The sequence below is a fragment of the Myotis nattereri genome (genome assembly GCF_964212035.1).
Source record: "Myotis nattereri genome assembly, chromosome: 1".
Taxonomy (NCBI): domain Eukaryota; kingdom Metazoa; phylum Chordata; class Mammalia; order Chiroptera; family Vespertilionidae; genus Myotis; species Myotis nattereri.
The window spans coordinates 76,838,564-76,853,941 of NC_138075.1; the positions used below are offsets into that span (position 1 = coordinate 76,838,564).

The window sequence follows — 15,378 nt, forward strand, 5'->3', positions numbered from 1 at the left end:
CAGCCGGCGCGCCTGCCAATCGGCGGAGAGCGACGCGCGTCCTTGCGGAAGTGACGGCGGTCGCGGGTCCGGCGGGGGCGGCGGGGACGATGTGAGGGGACCGAGACGGTGGTAACCGTTGTGTGAAGATGGAGGTAGGAACGAGCGCTGCGAAGGCTGGCGAGAGAGAGCGCGGCTGGCCGGGTTGGAGCGGAGGCGGGAAGCCGGGCGGAGAGACAGTTGACGGGACCGCAGAGAGCGCGGGGTTGGGGGAGTGTTGGTCTGAACGTCGGGGTCGGAACCCGTCACTCCGAGCGAACTCCCTTCCTCCCTAACTTATCCCCGCGGCTTTCTTTTGGTTTCCAGTTTCCCGGAGGAAATGACAATTACCTGACGATCACAGGGCCCTCGCACCCCTTCCTGTCAGGGGCCGAGGTGAGCACGAGCGGCCGGCGCTGGGGGGAGGGCTGGGGCGGGAGGAAGCGGCGGGGAGGCGAGGACCCCGGGGCCGGGGGCTGGCAACCGAGGCCGCTGCTGGTGTTTCGGCTCCTCTGGACCCCGAGGGCGAAGGGGCGGCCCGGGAGCTGCTCTCATCAGGAAAGCGGGGCGGAGGGAAGAGCTAACCTATTTCCGAGTGATTCTTGGGGGGAAGACAGCGTGAAAGTGTCTCCTTCGGTTGGGGAGAAATAACTGATCATCTCGAGGGAATCGCAGAGGGAAGAGACTATGTCAGCTAGAGAACCTGGGGGGAGGGAAGGAGCTTGCCTTAAAAGGGGCTAGCCGTGGGCATGTGTTCCATATATATATATATATATATATATATATATATATATATATATGACTTTTGATAGAGAGGAAGGGCGAGGGATAGAGAATTAGAAACATTGATCAGCTGCCTCCTGCACACCCCCGACTGGGGATGTGCCCACAACCAAGGTACATGCCCTTGACCAGAACCGAACCTGGGACCCTTGAGTCCCCAGGCCGACGCTCTATCCACTGAGCCAAACCGGTCAGGCCTGTGTTCCTTCTTGAAACAACTCTGTTGAGAGGGGAAGGGGGTCTTTGTTTCATTCAAATTTCCTTCTCAGCGATGAAAACAGAAAAGTGAGCTTGTTTTGCTGGTGACAGGATGAAAGGAAGTCGTTACCAGAAAACATGAAAGAAGTTAAGTGAGACAGGGGCTTCTGTTCGCCGGTGACTCGGGCTGCGTCACCTCTGGGTGTCCCAGTTTCTCCCGCTGTCCGACGGCTGCAGCAGCCGCTCCTTGTGGCGCTGAGGCGGGGCTCCGTGGCCGAGCGCGGAGCTGGCACCGGGAGGTCACGGTTCCCTTCCGGTCAAGGGCACATGCCTGCCTGGCTGCGGGCTCGGTCCCCAGTGGGGAGCGTGCAGGATGCAGCTGATCAATGGTTCTCTCTCATCATTGGTGTTTCTCTCTGTCCCTCTCTCTCTCTAAAATGAATAAAAATGTATTTTTAAAAAAGACTTAAAAGAAAAAGAAAGTGCATCATTGCCAATTTCTTCTAAATCAGGTCTCCACATTTAAGTGTCTTTATTTAGACTGTGGCAAATTTCACATTGTCCACATCTAGAAACTGGATGGGTTTGAGCCCGTCCTTTGGTTTTGTTTTTCTGACTTTAAGACAAAAGTACTTTGCCAAGAAGCTGATAACTACATTTCAGTGGCTTCTTTTAGCCCAGGATTTTGCCATTGTTAATAGTTCTTCTCCTCATTGCCACTTCACCTTCCTTTCCCGGTTTTTTTGGTGTTTTTTTTTTTTTTTTTTAGCTTTATTTTAATTGGTTTATGGTTTTTGTTGTGTCTGGTCTTATTGTGAGCCACTTAGAACTAGTAAAGGTAATTTAAAAAATTTTTCTTTTAGAGAAGGTGGGGGGGGGGTTAAAGAGAGACATCAATTTGTTGTCCAACCCATTTATGCATTCATTGGTTGCTTCTTGAATGTGCCCTGACAGTGGATGGAATCTGCAGTCTGGCATGTAGGACAATGCTCTAATCAACTGAGCTACTCAGCCAGGGCATTCATTATATTGAGTACTTTCTAGGTGCTGAAGTTTTTGCAAATATGTCATGATAGGAGGTAGTGCATGGTGATGGAGAGATCTCTGTTTAAATCCTGTCTCTCCCTATATTTTTTGTTAGAGTTGACATAGTGTACAACATAGTGACTACACATTTATATGACTTAGGAAGCGATCACCTGATAACGCTAGTATGAGCAAAAGATTTGAACACATACTTCACAAAAGAGCGAGTCCAAATTGCCACTAGGCATATGAAAAAGGGTCATCATCACTCATCAGAGAAATGCCAATTAAAATTAAGGAGATACCATTGCACATCCACCAGAATGTTTAAAATTAAAAAGACCGACAATTCCAAGAGTTGAAAAGGATGTAGATAACTCTTAATCATTGCTGCTAAGAGTGTAAATTGATTCAACCACTCTGGAAAACTGGCAGTATCTAGTAAGGATAAGCATATACTTACCCTGTGACCTAGTGATTCCACTCTTTGATACACACATGAGAGAAATGAGTGCATATATTCACCCAAAACATGTATGTTCACAGCAGTTTTATTCATAGTAGCTAAACATTGGAAACAACCCAAGTGTCTATAAACTGGTAAATGTGTAAAAAAGGAAGACTACACAGCAATAAAAAATGAACTATTAATAAATGCAACTTGGATGATCTCAAAAATACATTGTAAGTAACAGAAGCCAGACATAAAAGAATAGACACTATATGAGTTTATTTTTAATGAAGATAAAAAATATGCAGTACTAAACTATAGTGATATAAATCAGAATAGTGATATCTGTTGTGGAAGGGGGGAGCACTGACTGGGAAGGAGCATGAGAAAATATTTTGGAGTGATAGAAATGTCTGTATCTTTGATCTGAGTGGTGGTTAATTGGATGTTAGCATATGTAAAAAATCCATTGAAGTATATATTTAAAAATTGTGAACATAAGTTATACTTTAGTCAATAAAAAATAATTTTTAAAGAGTAGGTGTCCATGCCGAAACCGGTTTGGCTCAGTGGATAGAGCGTCAGCCTGCGGACTGAAAGGTCCCAGGTTCGATTCCGGTCAAGGGCATGTACCTGGGTTGCGGGCATATCCCCAGTGGGAGATGTGCAGGAGGCAGCTGATCAATGTTTCTCTCTCATCGATGTTTCTGACTATCTCTCTCCCTTCCTCTCTGTAAAAAATCAATAAAATATATTTTAAAAAAAAAAAGAGTAGGTGTCCAGAGAGAAAAGCATAGCATTTGTTATAACATTGCTTGAAATAGGAAATGTCTATAATCTAAAGGGAGTTTAATCTTTTGTTTCATTCTGGTTGGCTCCTATCCTATATAATAAAGGGGTAATATGCAAATTGACCCTAACAGCAAAATGACTGGGAATGACTGGTCACTATGACACACACTGACCACGAGGGGGCAGACAGTGCAGGAGCTTCCCCCTGGTGGTCAGTGCACTCCCACAGGGGGAGCTCTGCTCAGCCACAGGTTGCCAGTACCGCAGTGGTGGTGGGAGCCTCTCCCGCCTCCCCAGCAGTGCTAAGGATGTCTGACTGCAGCTTAGGCCTGCTCCCCACTGGCAAGTGGACATCCCCTGAGGGCTCCCGGGCTGCCAGAGGGATGTCTGACTGCCAGCTTAGGCCCAATCCCCTGGGGAGCGGGCCTAAGCCAGCAGGTGGTCATCCCCCAAGGGGTCCCAGACTGCGAGAGGGCACAGGCCGGGCTGAGGGGACCCCCCCCCCCCAGTGCACAAATTTTTGTGCACCAGGCCTCTAGTATAATGATAATGTGTTTTGAGCACTTTGGGAAAATAGTAATCATAAACATACCTTAATTAGAAATAGCATTTATAAGATTAGACCCAGTTAATGATTTCAGGTTGAATAGTTAAAAATCACTACTATATCAGTTGTTTTTTTAAAATGGGTTTTTGTGAGGACAGAGAGAGAGAAAGAAACATTGATGTGAGAGCAAAACATAGATCAGCTGCTTCCTGCACGCCCTCTACTGGGGATGGAGCCTGCAACCTGGGCATTTATCCTGACGGGAATGGAACTGGCAATCTTTCAGCGCTAGGGCTGACTCCCAACCGAATCACACCAGCCAGGGCTACTATATCAGTTTTTAAGAACAATAAGTTATTTAAATAACACATAGTACTAGTGTATTATTGAATAAATAGGTGTTGGATTAAATTTCTTTAAAATGAAAAATTTACACAAGAAACTAAAGAAACGCTAGATTGTGTGTTTTGGTATGGGAGTGTGAAATGGGAAGGAAATGGTTTGTTGTTGGTTTTTTGTTGTTCTCTCAATAGGTAAGCCTCCTTATTTTATTAAACATTTTTATTGATTTCAGAGAGTAAGGGAGAGAGAGAGAGAGAGGAACATCAATGATGAGAGAGAACCATTGATCGGCCGCCTCCTACATGCCCCACATTTGGGAATGAGCCCGAAACGTGGTCATGCGTCCTGATCGGGAATCAAATCATGACTTCCTGGTTCATAGGTCAACGCTCAACCACTGAGTCACACCAGCTGGGCAGCCTCCTTATTTTATAAACTGTAATTCCCAAACTGCTTCTTCCCCCTAAAAGGCCCAGGAATTTAACAGAGAAGGAAAAGAAAGCTGAGTGAGAAGGTAACTGCATCATGTTTCTATTTTCTCCTTCTGTGCCCAATTCATTTATATTTACTTTAATACTTGCTACAGTTATCTTTGTTTTATATTTGACAGCCTAGTCTAGAATATGATCTAGTTATGTAGTAGATCCACTAAAATAAAATAAGTTTGGATTTTAATAATTGGATTTTAACCATAATCTTTCAAATCATTTGTAGTAGTAAAGGGATTTTGAGGGAGTCTCTGTGTTTATTCTAGCATGTGGTTTACCCTTCCGTATTCTTATTCATTGCCATTATTTTACTCTTCATACTTAAAGGAAGAATCCCAAAATAAGCAAAACAACACAGCCCACCTCTCTGCTTTCCCCCCAAAACACACACAATACTATTAAAGCCACAGATAGTGACTAACAAAGCTGTTTTCAGAAGGTTACATACAAAGAATGCCTTGTTAATTCAAACAGGGGAATCTCTGCATGTCTGTTTTTTTAGTGTAGTGCATGAGAGCACTCCAGATGGTTTGTGAGGGCTAGTCCTTTGTAGAACACTGGTCTCTTGTTTTGGATATGAATTTTTACTCTTTTAGAGTTTTCATTAACAGATGGTATCATTTTTATATCTCAGCAGGGTTGCTTTTTTATTTGTATGGTAAGCATCATTTGTTGAGGATAGGCATCTTTTACTTTGCCAAAACAATCTGTATCTTTAAAAATTTTTTAAACTGCTATTATATAACGATTGATCTAGCACAATAAATGTTTCCCCTATTCTTTTTCCTGTCTCTGTAGCTTGTTTGTTTGCATGAGAATTTGGTTAAAAAAAATAAAAATCTTTGTACCCACTTCCTGAAAAGTGCTCACATGAATCTAAACTGAAATTTCAGTGTCATGTAAGCCCCGGCTGGGTAGCGGGTAGCTCAGTTGGTTAGAGTGCTGTCCCAATACTCCAAGGTTGTGGGTTTAATCCCTGGTCAGGATACATACAAGAAACAACCAATGAATGCAAAAAAAGGCAGAACAACAAATTGATCTCTCTCCTTCCCTCCTTCAATCCTTCCTTCTCTCCCTCACTCACATAAAAAAACAATATTTTTAAGGTGGTAAAACGAATTCAGAGTCATGGACCTAGAGATAAGAACTTTCACACAATAACAAATTATGAATTGTGTACTAAGAAGAGTTCAGTTCTTAGGGAGATATTTACTTTTTCCATCAAGAACTGCCTGCTTTTGTATTCCTTATGCTACTGTCATATTATAGCCCAGACAACTACCAAATTTTTACCCTAAGTAAAATAGTAAGGATCTTGGAAGAGGAAAATAGAAATGAAGCTATATACGATTCAGAGAGATTGGGCATTTCAGAAACATACCTTTTTCTCCCTAGTGTCTACTACCTGGAAATATTCTTCTAGCAATGTCTTCATTAAAATAAAAATGGTATTACTGAGACCCTTTCTGGGTGTAGAAAAACCAGAGGACCTCTTAGAATGCATTATTTAATCATTAAAAAAAATATGGATGTCTACTGCATTTTATCCATTTTATCTGAATCAGTTGACATTTACTATGCCATGTGACAGGTTGATAAAATTTAAAGCTTCCAAAATTTCACTACCTATGATAATTGGTTGGGGCAGATGGCAAGTTAATAATAATTCAGATGTTAATAACAGTTATTAAGCAATTATGTATATCAAGCAATGCGATCAGCTTTTGTATGCTGAATCCAATTAATCCTCATAAAAACCATATAAGGAAATTACCATTACAACTACTGTTTTATAGATGAGGAAATCTCATTTAAGATTATATAGCCCTAGCCAGTTTGGTTCAGTGGATAGAGTGTCAGCCTGTGGACTGAAGGGTCCCAGGTTTGATTCTGGTCAAGGGCACATACCCAGGTTGTGGGCTCGATGCCCAGGTTGTGGGCTCGATCCCCAGTAGGGGATGTGCAAGAGGCAGCTGATCAATGATTCTCATCATTGATGTTTCTCTCTCTCTCTCTCTCTCTCTCTCTCTCTCTCTCTCTCTCTCTCTCTCTCTCTCTTTCTCTCTTTCTCTCTCTCTCTCTCTCTCCTCTCCCTCCCTCCCTCTGAAATCAATAAAAATATATTTAAAAAAGAAAAAAAAAAAGATTATATAGTAAGTGGCAGAGCTGGAACTTGAACCAAGACCTCTCTTGACACCAATGTCTCTTGATATTATTTACAGGGTTGGGCAAATGTAAGTTTTTAGTTCATATGGAAAATCATACAATATCTAATAGTACAAGAATAAACTGTGTTTTGTATACTCATAACTATAAACGTGCTTTTGTCCTACCCTGTGTAATGCTCTAGTGCTATAGATTCATCTTATAGTTTTTTTACTTTATTTTGTTTTTAATATATTTTTTATTAATTTCAGAGAGGAAGGGAGAGGGAGAGAGATAGAAACATCAATGACGAGAGAGAATCATTGATTGGCTGCCTCCTGCACACCCCCAACGGGATTGAGCCCGCAACCCGGGCATGTGCCCTGACCAGGAATCGAATCATGACCGTCTGACTCATATGTTGACACCCAGCCACTGAGTCACACCAGCTGGTTGCCATTTTAGTTTTTTTAATGTCAAAAGAAACTGTAACATTTAATGTGTCTTATGTCAGCAATTGGTCTGTTAGCTCTGTGTATGGTGGCCCCATTCGGAATAGAAAGAGTATATTATTTTTGTAGTGGGACTCAGAGGAAGGGATTGAGTCTTTAGCCATCTGGAGTAATCTTTTTCTTCCTCACTTAACAGAAAGGCTTGGTCAGAGCAAGATTAAGAATATGTTCAGGAGCTGATAGAAAACCAGTTTGCCTTTTAAAAAATATATATATGGAATGCTTCATGAATTTGCATGTCATCCTTGTGCAGGGGCCATGGTAATCTTTCAATTTTAGCTTATGTGCTGCCAAAGTGAGCACCAGTTTGTCTTTTGACTGTAGCTCTTATGTTTTTCGCCTCACTATTATTCTTATTTTGGCATTGTTGGATTTTCCAAAAGTACTGTACAAATGGGAATCTTATTTGTTGTTAACATCATGATTTCTAAAATGGAAAAGATGTAGGAAACTCTGAGTGCATACATTTTAGAGGGAGATAAGGTACCCATGATAGGAAAAGCTTCAAAGGAGCCTAAAACAACAAAATATAATTGTCTGGTTGACGATGAATTTCTGTGGTCTAAAAGCTCAGGCATAGTAGTAGTGAAATCTTTAGAATATTTGGAGAGATTTTAAACATCATAGCTAAACAGGTAATAAAGTCTGAGTCCTTACTAATGCTGCTGAAAGGATCATTCATTAGAATAATAGACATAATATTTTAGGACCACTGAGATGATAAAAGTAGAAAAGAGATAAAAGAATTGAAAATTGTGAATGATGTTGGCAGCTTTGTATGTGCCATATATCCAAGGATATGAGAAAGAGAGGTTTATTTATAAAACTAAATAGAATAGGTCCTAAGAAATTGATAACAAAAATAGGATCCAGGCTGGAAAGAGGTACACTGAGAATCTCCAGTACTCAGCCATGTTCTTCACTTAGAAGTATACAGTTTCTCCTCTTCCCAAATTATTTTCCCTCTCTTTTTCCCCCTACAGACATTCCATACACCAAGCCTGGGTGATGAGGAATTTGAAATCCCACCTATCTCCTTGGATTCTGATCCGTCACTGGCTGTCTCAGATGTGGTTGGCCACTTTGATGACCTGGCAGACCCATCCTCCTCTCAGGATGGCAGCTTTTCAGCCCAATATGGGGTCCAGACATTGGACATGCCTGTGGGCATGACCCATGGCTTGATGGAGCAGGGCGGGGGGCTCCTGAGTGGGGGCTTGACCATGGTAAGGGGCAAGATATGTTCAGGCTTATCCAAGCTCATGGGCATGGTGTTAGGGAAGATAAAAGTGATTCTGTTCCCTACTGCACTTGAATATTACATGTTTCTCATTTTTGTGGATAAAGGCTCATTGATAAAGACTTAAAGTCCATTGAATGAATGAAATGTATCATCTGAGTCAATTTTACTTGAAAAATGGTTTAAAATTGTAAAATGTCCAGTTACCTGAGGATTAACTCTGAATTGAAGATGATTTATTGTGACTTGCAGGAGGTCTCCCCCCCCTTTTAATATAGCCTTCACATCCTAGAATTGAAATATGAGTGTGATAGTTGGCACATTGATTTATTCAAAAACAGTCTGAACAAAATGTATTAACTGTGGGTTAGTGTTATAAATCAGTATATTGGGCTTCCAGCACATCTCATTAGTAGCAAATCTCTACACATTTTATTTGATGTGAAACATCTTGACTTCGGCCTTATTACTCACATTGCCTGTGTATTGCAACTTTAAACCCCATTATTTTAGCAGGGTACAGAGAAGAACCTTTTCTTTACTCTTTGTGTCATTACTACCTCCAGATTACCAAATAATTTATTTACTCTTTAATTTGTCCAAAATTAAGACCTGTGGTTATTTTTAGTTGTTTTGGAATAGGCTTTGGAGTACAAAGAAGTGACTTTACTAATTTATATTCTTTATTTAAAAGCTTAATGTTATATATGTAGACAGATTATTTTATGTTTAGAGTCTAAACAATGATACAATGTAGATGAGTAGGGTGTTTATAAACTGTCCTGAACTCGGTGGGGGGAAGAGTGGTGTTCTTTATATTTAGTGTTAATTAGTCCTTCTGCTTCTCTCAGGACTTGGACCATTCTATAGGAACTCAGTATAGCGCCAACCCACCTGTTACAATTGATGTACCAATGACAGACATGACGTCTGGCTTGATGGGGCATAACCAGTTGACCACCATTGATCAGTCAGAACTGAGTTCTCAACTTGGTTTGAGCTTAGGGGGTGGTACCATTCTGCCACCTGCCCAGTCACCTGAGGATCGTCTTTCAACCACCCCTTCACCTACTAATTCACTTCATGAGGATGGTGTTGAGGATTTCCGGAGGGTGAGGCATTCCCTGCCAAAAATCAAATCTGCCATGATATTCTGGGATAAAACTCTTGGCATATAGAGCTACTTAGTATCTTTGCACCTGTTCTGCCATCTCCTCTGCTCTTTTCTGGGTATGGGGTCCTGCCTCTCAATTTATAGTTTGTAACGTTCCTCCCAACCTTCATTCTTATTGGTCCTCACATACTTTACTAATATCTTAATCCTATTGCCTCTATTCTTAGTATTTCTGAAAATTTCTCCATGTAGCTAGTTTCCCCATATAAAAGTCCTTTTCTTGCAGTTCTCCAGATATACATCCCTTCTTCCTTCTTGTAATTCTCTCTTTTCTCCCCTGCAGCAACTTCCCAGCCAGAAGACAGTTGTTGTGGAAGCAGGAAAAAAGCAGAAGACCCCAAAGAAGAGAAAAAAGAAAGATCCTAATGAACCTCAGAAACCAGTTTCAGCATATGCCTTATTCTTTCGTGATACACAGGCTGCCATCAAGGGACAGAATCCCAATGCTACTTTTGGAGAAGTTTCAAAAATTGTGGCCTCCATGTGGGACAGTCTTGGAGAGGAGCAAAAACAGGTGAGCAAATAATCAGGATTTGTTTTGTTAATAGAAGTGGGCATGGGTTGGTGTTAACTTTAGAAGTGTAGTTATTCTGGCAAGCTACTTTTTTTTTTAGTCTTATTCTTTTTCTTTTTTAAATATATATTTATTAATTTCAGAGAGGAAGGGAGAGGGAGAAATAGGAACATCAATGATGGGAGAGAATCATTGATTGGCTGGCTGCCTCCTACACACACACACACACACACCCGTACTGGGGATTGATCCTGCAACCTGGGCATGGATCCTTGACTGTACTCAAACCTGGAACCCTTCAGTCCGCAGGCTGATGCTCTATCCACTGAGCCAAACCAGTCAGGGTTGGCAAGATTCTTGTTGATTGGCTGGCTTTCATATGCTTGGTCACTGGAAAGTCTGACATGAAGGCTGTCTTGATTACTAGCTTTCAAAAGTATATTCACTAAAAGGAATTGTCAGTATTCATTTTGAAAAATATATATATCTTGATTTTGGAGAGGGGGAGAGAGAGAGAGAAACATCAATGATGGGAAAGAATCATTGATTGGCTAACTCCTGCACGCCCACACTGGGGAGCAAGCCCACAGTCTAGGCATATGCCCTGAATGGGAATCGAAACATGACCTCCTGGTTCATAGGTCGACACCCAACCACTGAGCAACACTGGCCAAGCTGGAGTTGTCAGTATTCAGATTGAGATTGCCATGCAGTGATGAATAATAGGATAATCAGTCTTTCCTAGGTGTTTGGGCACTTCTTAAACAGGTTTTCTTTCCTGCAGGTATATAAGAGGAAAACTGAAGCTGCCAAGAAAGAGTATCTGAAAGCTCTGGCTGCGTATAAAGACAATCAAGAGTGTCAGGTAAGAGGGTATGGCAGGTGGAGATTTAAACCAATAAAAGATTTTTTCAAGCTGTTTATTAGTTATTATACCACCAAAAACCTGTGCAACCTCTTAACTAGTAGTTAAAGCTTAGAAATATATACAGCATGGTTTCCTGTTGTTCCCATCATAAATCTTACCAACCAGTCCTTGTGAGTTTATTTTCATTGTTTACTTTAGACAGGGTAGCACCCACAGCTGGTTTTTTCCTTTTTTTTTTTCTTTTCAATCTATCATTGTCTTTTGGGAGGTGATTAAAGTGAATATGTCCCAGGGAATACAGAAAATTTCTGAGTGACTTTTTTTTTTTTTTCTGGTCTTCTTTTAGGCCACTGTGGAAACAGTGGAGCTGGATCCAGTGCCACCATCACAGACTCCTTCTCCACCTCCTGTTGCTACTGTTGACCCAGCATCTCCAGCACCAGCCTCAACAGAGCCCCCTGCTCTGTCTCCTTCCATTGTTGTTAACTCCACTCTTTCATCCTATGTGGCCAATCAGGCATCTTCTGGGGCTGGGGGTCAGCCTAATATCACCAAGTTGATTATTACCAAACAGATGTTGCCTTCATCTATTACCATGTCTCAAGGAGGGATGGTTACTGTTATCCCAGCCACAGTGGTGACCTCCCGGGGGATCCAACTAGGCCAGACCAGCACAGCTACTATACAGCCCAGTCAACAAGCCCAGATTGTTACTCGGTCAGTGTTGCAGGCAGCAGCAGCAGCTGCTGCTTCTATGCAACTGCCTCCACCCCGACTACAACCTCCTCCATTGCAACAGATGCCTCAGCCCCCCACTCAGCAAGTGACCATCCTGCAGCAGCCTCCCCCACTCCAGGCCATGCAACAGCCTCCACCTCAGAAAGCTCGAATCAATTTACAGCAACAGCCACCTCCTCTGCAGATCAAGATTGTGCCTGGACCCACTCTGAAAATGCAGACCACCTTAGTCCCGCCAGCTGTGGAAAGTAGTCCTGAGCGGCCTATGAACACCAGCCCTGAGGCCCATACAGTGGAGGAGACCTCTACTGATACAATCTGTGAGATGATCACAGATGTGGTTCCTGAGGTGAGTCAGTTTTCAAGTCTTTCCTTTGATGATCAGTTTCCTCTGATGATCCAATAAAAGTAGGCGTTGCCATTAGCACTTAATGCTTGGCAACCAGGAGAATGAAACATTCTGTAAAGGACAGTTCCCACCCAGGATACTCGTAGTGTTCTTGGTGAGAAGCATTAAGAGGACCTCCTTTCCCAGATGACTCCTTAACTAAGAAAAATACTGTGGTCTGACTAGAGAGGATACAACCCAAGCCCAGAGTTATTTTTTGGAGGTATCTACCCAAGGATCCTAAACTTTGGAGGTTTAAGTGCTTCCATTTCTCCTATATCTGGACTGCTTGGCTTGATGTTTTCAGTGGGGAAATAGTGGGTATAGCTAGAAAAATTCAATTGGTTCATATCAATGAGTCCAAAGTGACAAACAGATGTCCATTACCCTAGCTTTAACTTACACATGACCAGTGGTTATTTTTAAGTATGGGTCTGTTTGAGACTAGCTCCACAATTGATGAAGCAGTAATTTTAAAGAAAAATAATCCTTCTATCAGGAGGAAACTATGAATTTGCAAGTTCTTCACATTTTCTAATGGCACATTTTGTCTTAATTCTCGAAATCTTAGTTGAGGTGACCCAACCTCTTTTCACATTCTACTTTTGATTTTATATTTTCAGAGGAATATTATCCAAGTGTGGAATAAAGTCAGTGATGGGTAAGATTAAAATTAAAGAGAACAGTGACCCTCCGTGCACACGTAAAACTAGTAGTTGACCCTCCACATACATGGATTCCTGACCTGGATCAAAAATAATGACCCTTTAACTGTGCAGGTAAATCTGCGTACACTTGAGTGGACCCTTGCAGTTCAAACCTGAGTTGTTAAAGGGTCAGTATACCAGCATATGCCAGCATTCTCCTAATGGGAAGAAACTTCATGTCAGTCTGCTTGGCGAAGTTCTAAAACTGGATAAAAAGCAGGAGACCAAGAACTCATCTTCTTTTGAAATGTTACCCCATATGTGAGGGATGTTAACTCCTGTTTGCTCCATTAGGTCCCAAAGTTAATTTGACTAGTGTCTGGCAAGGTAGGTAACAAATCTAATCCATCTTTGGTGCTCTCTTCCTCTCACAGGTTGAGTCTCCTTCTCAAATGGATGTTGAATTGGTGAGTGGGTCTCCAGTGACAATCTCACCCCAGCCTCGCTGTGTGAGGTCTGGTTGTGAGAACCCTCCCGTTGCGAGTAAGGACTGGGACAATGAATACTGCAGCAATGAATGTGTGGTGAAGCACTGCAGGTGAGTTATAGTTTCTCTTATAATTCAGGGGTTGCTAAAATTAACTGTTGGAAAACATGGTAACCCTGAGCATGTCAGTATTACCTTAGAGTATACCTTACCTTAGGTAAAGTAAGTTGGTATATACATGTATATGTCTACTAGACATGTAAGCCTACTAGAAAAGTTCCCCTGCTTATAAAGCGCTTATATATATAATTGCTACACAAAGATAATTAGCAGTCACGCTTCTCAGGTACCACATTTACCTTTAGGTATGCTCTTTAAATGTATGATGACACATTAAGCAGTTAGTGACTGAATATTAGCTTTGCTTATCTCCTTAGTGCAAATCAGAACACTTAGGGAATTAGAATTTGAGGAGGAATGGATAAGTGATAAATAGCATAATAAGGTGCTAAGTATAGTATGGCAGGAGTTGGAGGAGGTCTGAAGATTTTGTCTATCTCCCCAAATTTTCTTGGGATTTATCTACATTCATGAAACAAGGCATTGGTATTTTCTATGTCAAATCCTCTTCAGTAAACTAGGATTGCCTATACTGCTGACTTTTAGGCCTGTTGCCCTAATATTTCTACTGAGTGATACCATTTCACTTTGATGCTACAGGTAGTGAACTGAGAACCTGTTTATTTAAGACAGAGTTAAGAAAGAATACATCTAAGCTATAATTCTGTTTATGTGTATCTTTTTTTCTCTTAGGGATGTCTTCTTGGCCTGGTTAGCCTCTAGAAATTCGAACACAGTGGTGTTTGTAAAATAGTCCTTCCTGTTCTCCAAGCCAGTGAAGATTTATCTGCCAGGAACATGTCCAAGACCCTGCTTTGAAAACTCAAGCCAGGCTTCTCATAGTACCTGAACTGAGCCCATGATGGTCCCTTCATGCTTCTCCCCTTTCCTCTCTTCAGCAAGGGGCCAGGCTATGGAGCAGGGTCATTGAGTTTGCTGTAATCTGGGGTTGCTCTTTACTTTCAAGTACAAGCAGAGATGCCAGTGATAATAGCAGAGGAAAGGGTGAAGGGGATATGGACAAGCAGAACATAGGGGTGGTGGGAAGGGGGGTGGTTTGAAGAAACTTATTAGTATAATTGTCATAGGACTTGGCTAAAAGAGTAAAATTATGAGTACATATCAGCTTTGAGCCTACCACTGTGTGCACCATTTTAAAAGTAATTAAAGGTTGAATTAAAGGATACCTTTTAAACAGAGAGCTAGTAATATCACATCTATACATTGCTTTGAGAACAAAGGTTTTTCAATACAGTAGGCACACTGGGCTATAGGGAAAATAACATTTAGGATTTTCTTATTTATTCTTCTTTACAAATATTATTTTTATAGTCATTGTCTTTCTTTACCTCAGCTATCACAGTATCTGAGTGTGAAAGGCAGAATTCTACATGTTTAACAAGCGGTTTCACTGAAGTCTACAGTTGTATTCAGTTGTGTTTGATAAGCTATCTTTTAAAAAATATGCCAGAAGTGGTTTCACTTACATAATTTATATAAGCCTATTCTCTGCATACCCTAAGCATTTAAATTTAATCTAAAATGCACTTATTTCACTTTTCTTGAAAATTTAAGCAAAAGAATAGACTACCAAGCCACATAGTTGTAACAGAATCAGCAAATATTTAGAGCATATAGCCCTAGTGATAACCTTGAGGGAAACTCAAATCTTACCTTGAGAAATGCTGTCCCAGAGCCCCTTCTTTATTATCCTGTTCATGTAGTACTAATTACTAATCACTTCCATCCTATACTGTATAATCAACATTTTAATGCTTTCCATGCATTCATTTAGTTTGAACCCTTACCACAACCCAATGAAGTAGGTAATATTTCCAGTTTACATGATCAGGAATCATACTGAGGGATGAGTTACATGAGTTCACACACTGTTAAGTGG

The 15,378-nt window shown here is 41.3% G+C and overlaps 1 protein-coding gene across 2 annotated transcripts; it reads left to right on the forward strand.

Moving 5' to 3' along the window:
* The first annotated feature begins 44 nt into the window (after positions 1 to 44).
* Positions 45 to 15,275, forward strand: TOX4 (TOX high mobility group box family member 4). 2 transcript variants are annotated; one of them, XM_081095965.1, is made up of 10 exons: positions 45 to 134; positions 346 to 414; positions 4,628 to 4,671; positions 8,286 to 8,528; positions 9,394 to 9,654; positions 10,000 to 10,230; positions 11,015 to 11,095; positions 11,445 to 12,185; positions 13,306 to 13,469; positions 14,172 to 15,275. In XM_081095965.1, exons 4-10 carry the CDS (start codon positions 8,460 to 8,462, stop codon positions 14,230 to 14,232), a joined length of 1,608 nt encoding a protein of 535 aa, XP_080952091.1. In that variant the 5' UTR covers positions 45 to 134; positions 346 to 414; positions 4,628 to 4,671; positions 8,286 to 8,459; the 3' UTR covers positions 14,233 to 15,275. The 2 variants fall into 2 exon arrangements, with proteins under 2 accessions (XP_080952091.1, XP_080952090.1); XM_081095964.1 differs by lacking the exon at positions 4,628 to 4,671.
* Positions 15,276 to 15,378: the final 103 nt, after the last annotated feature.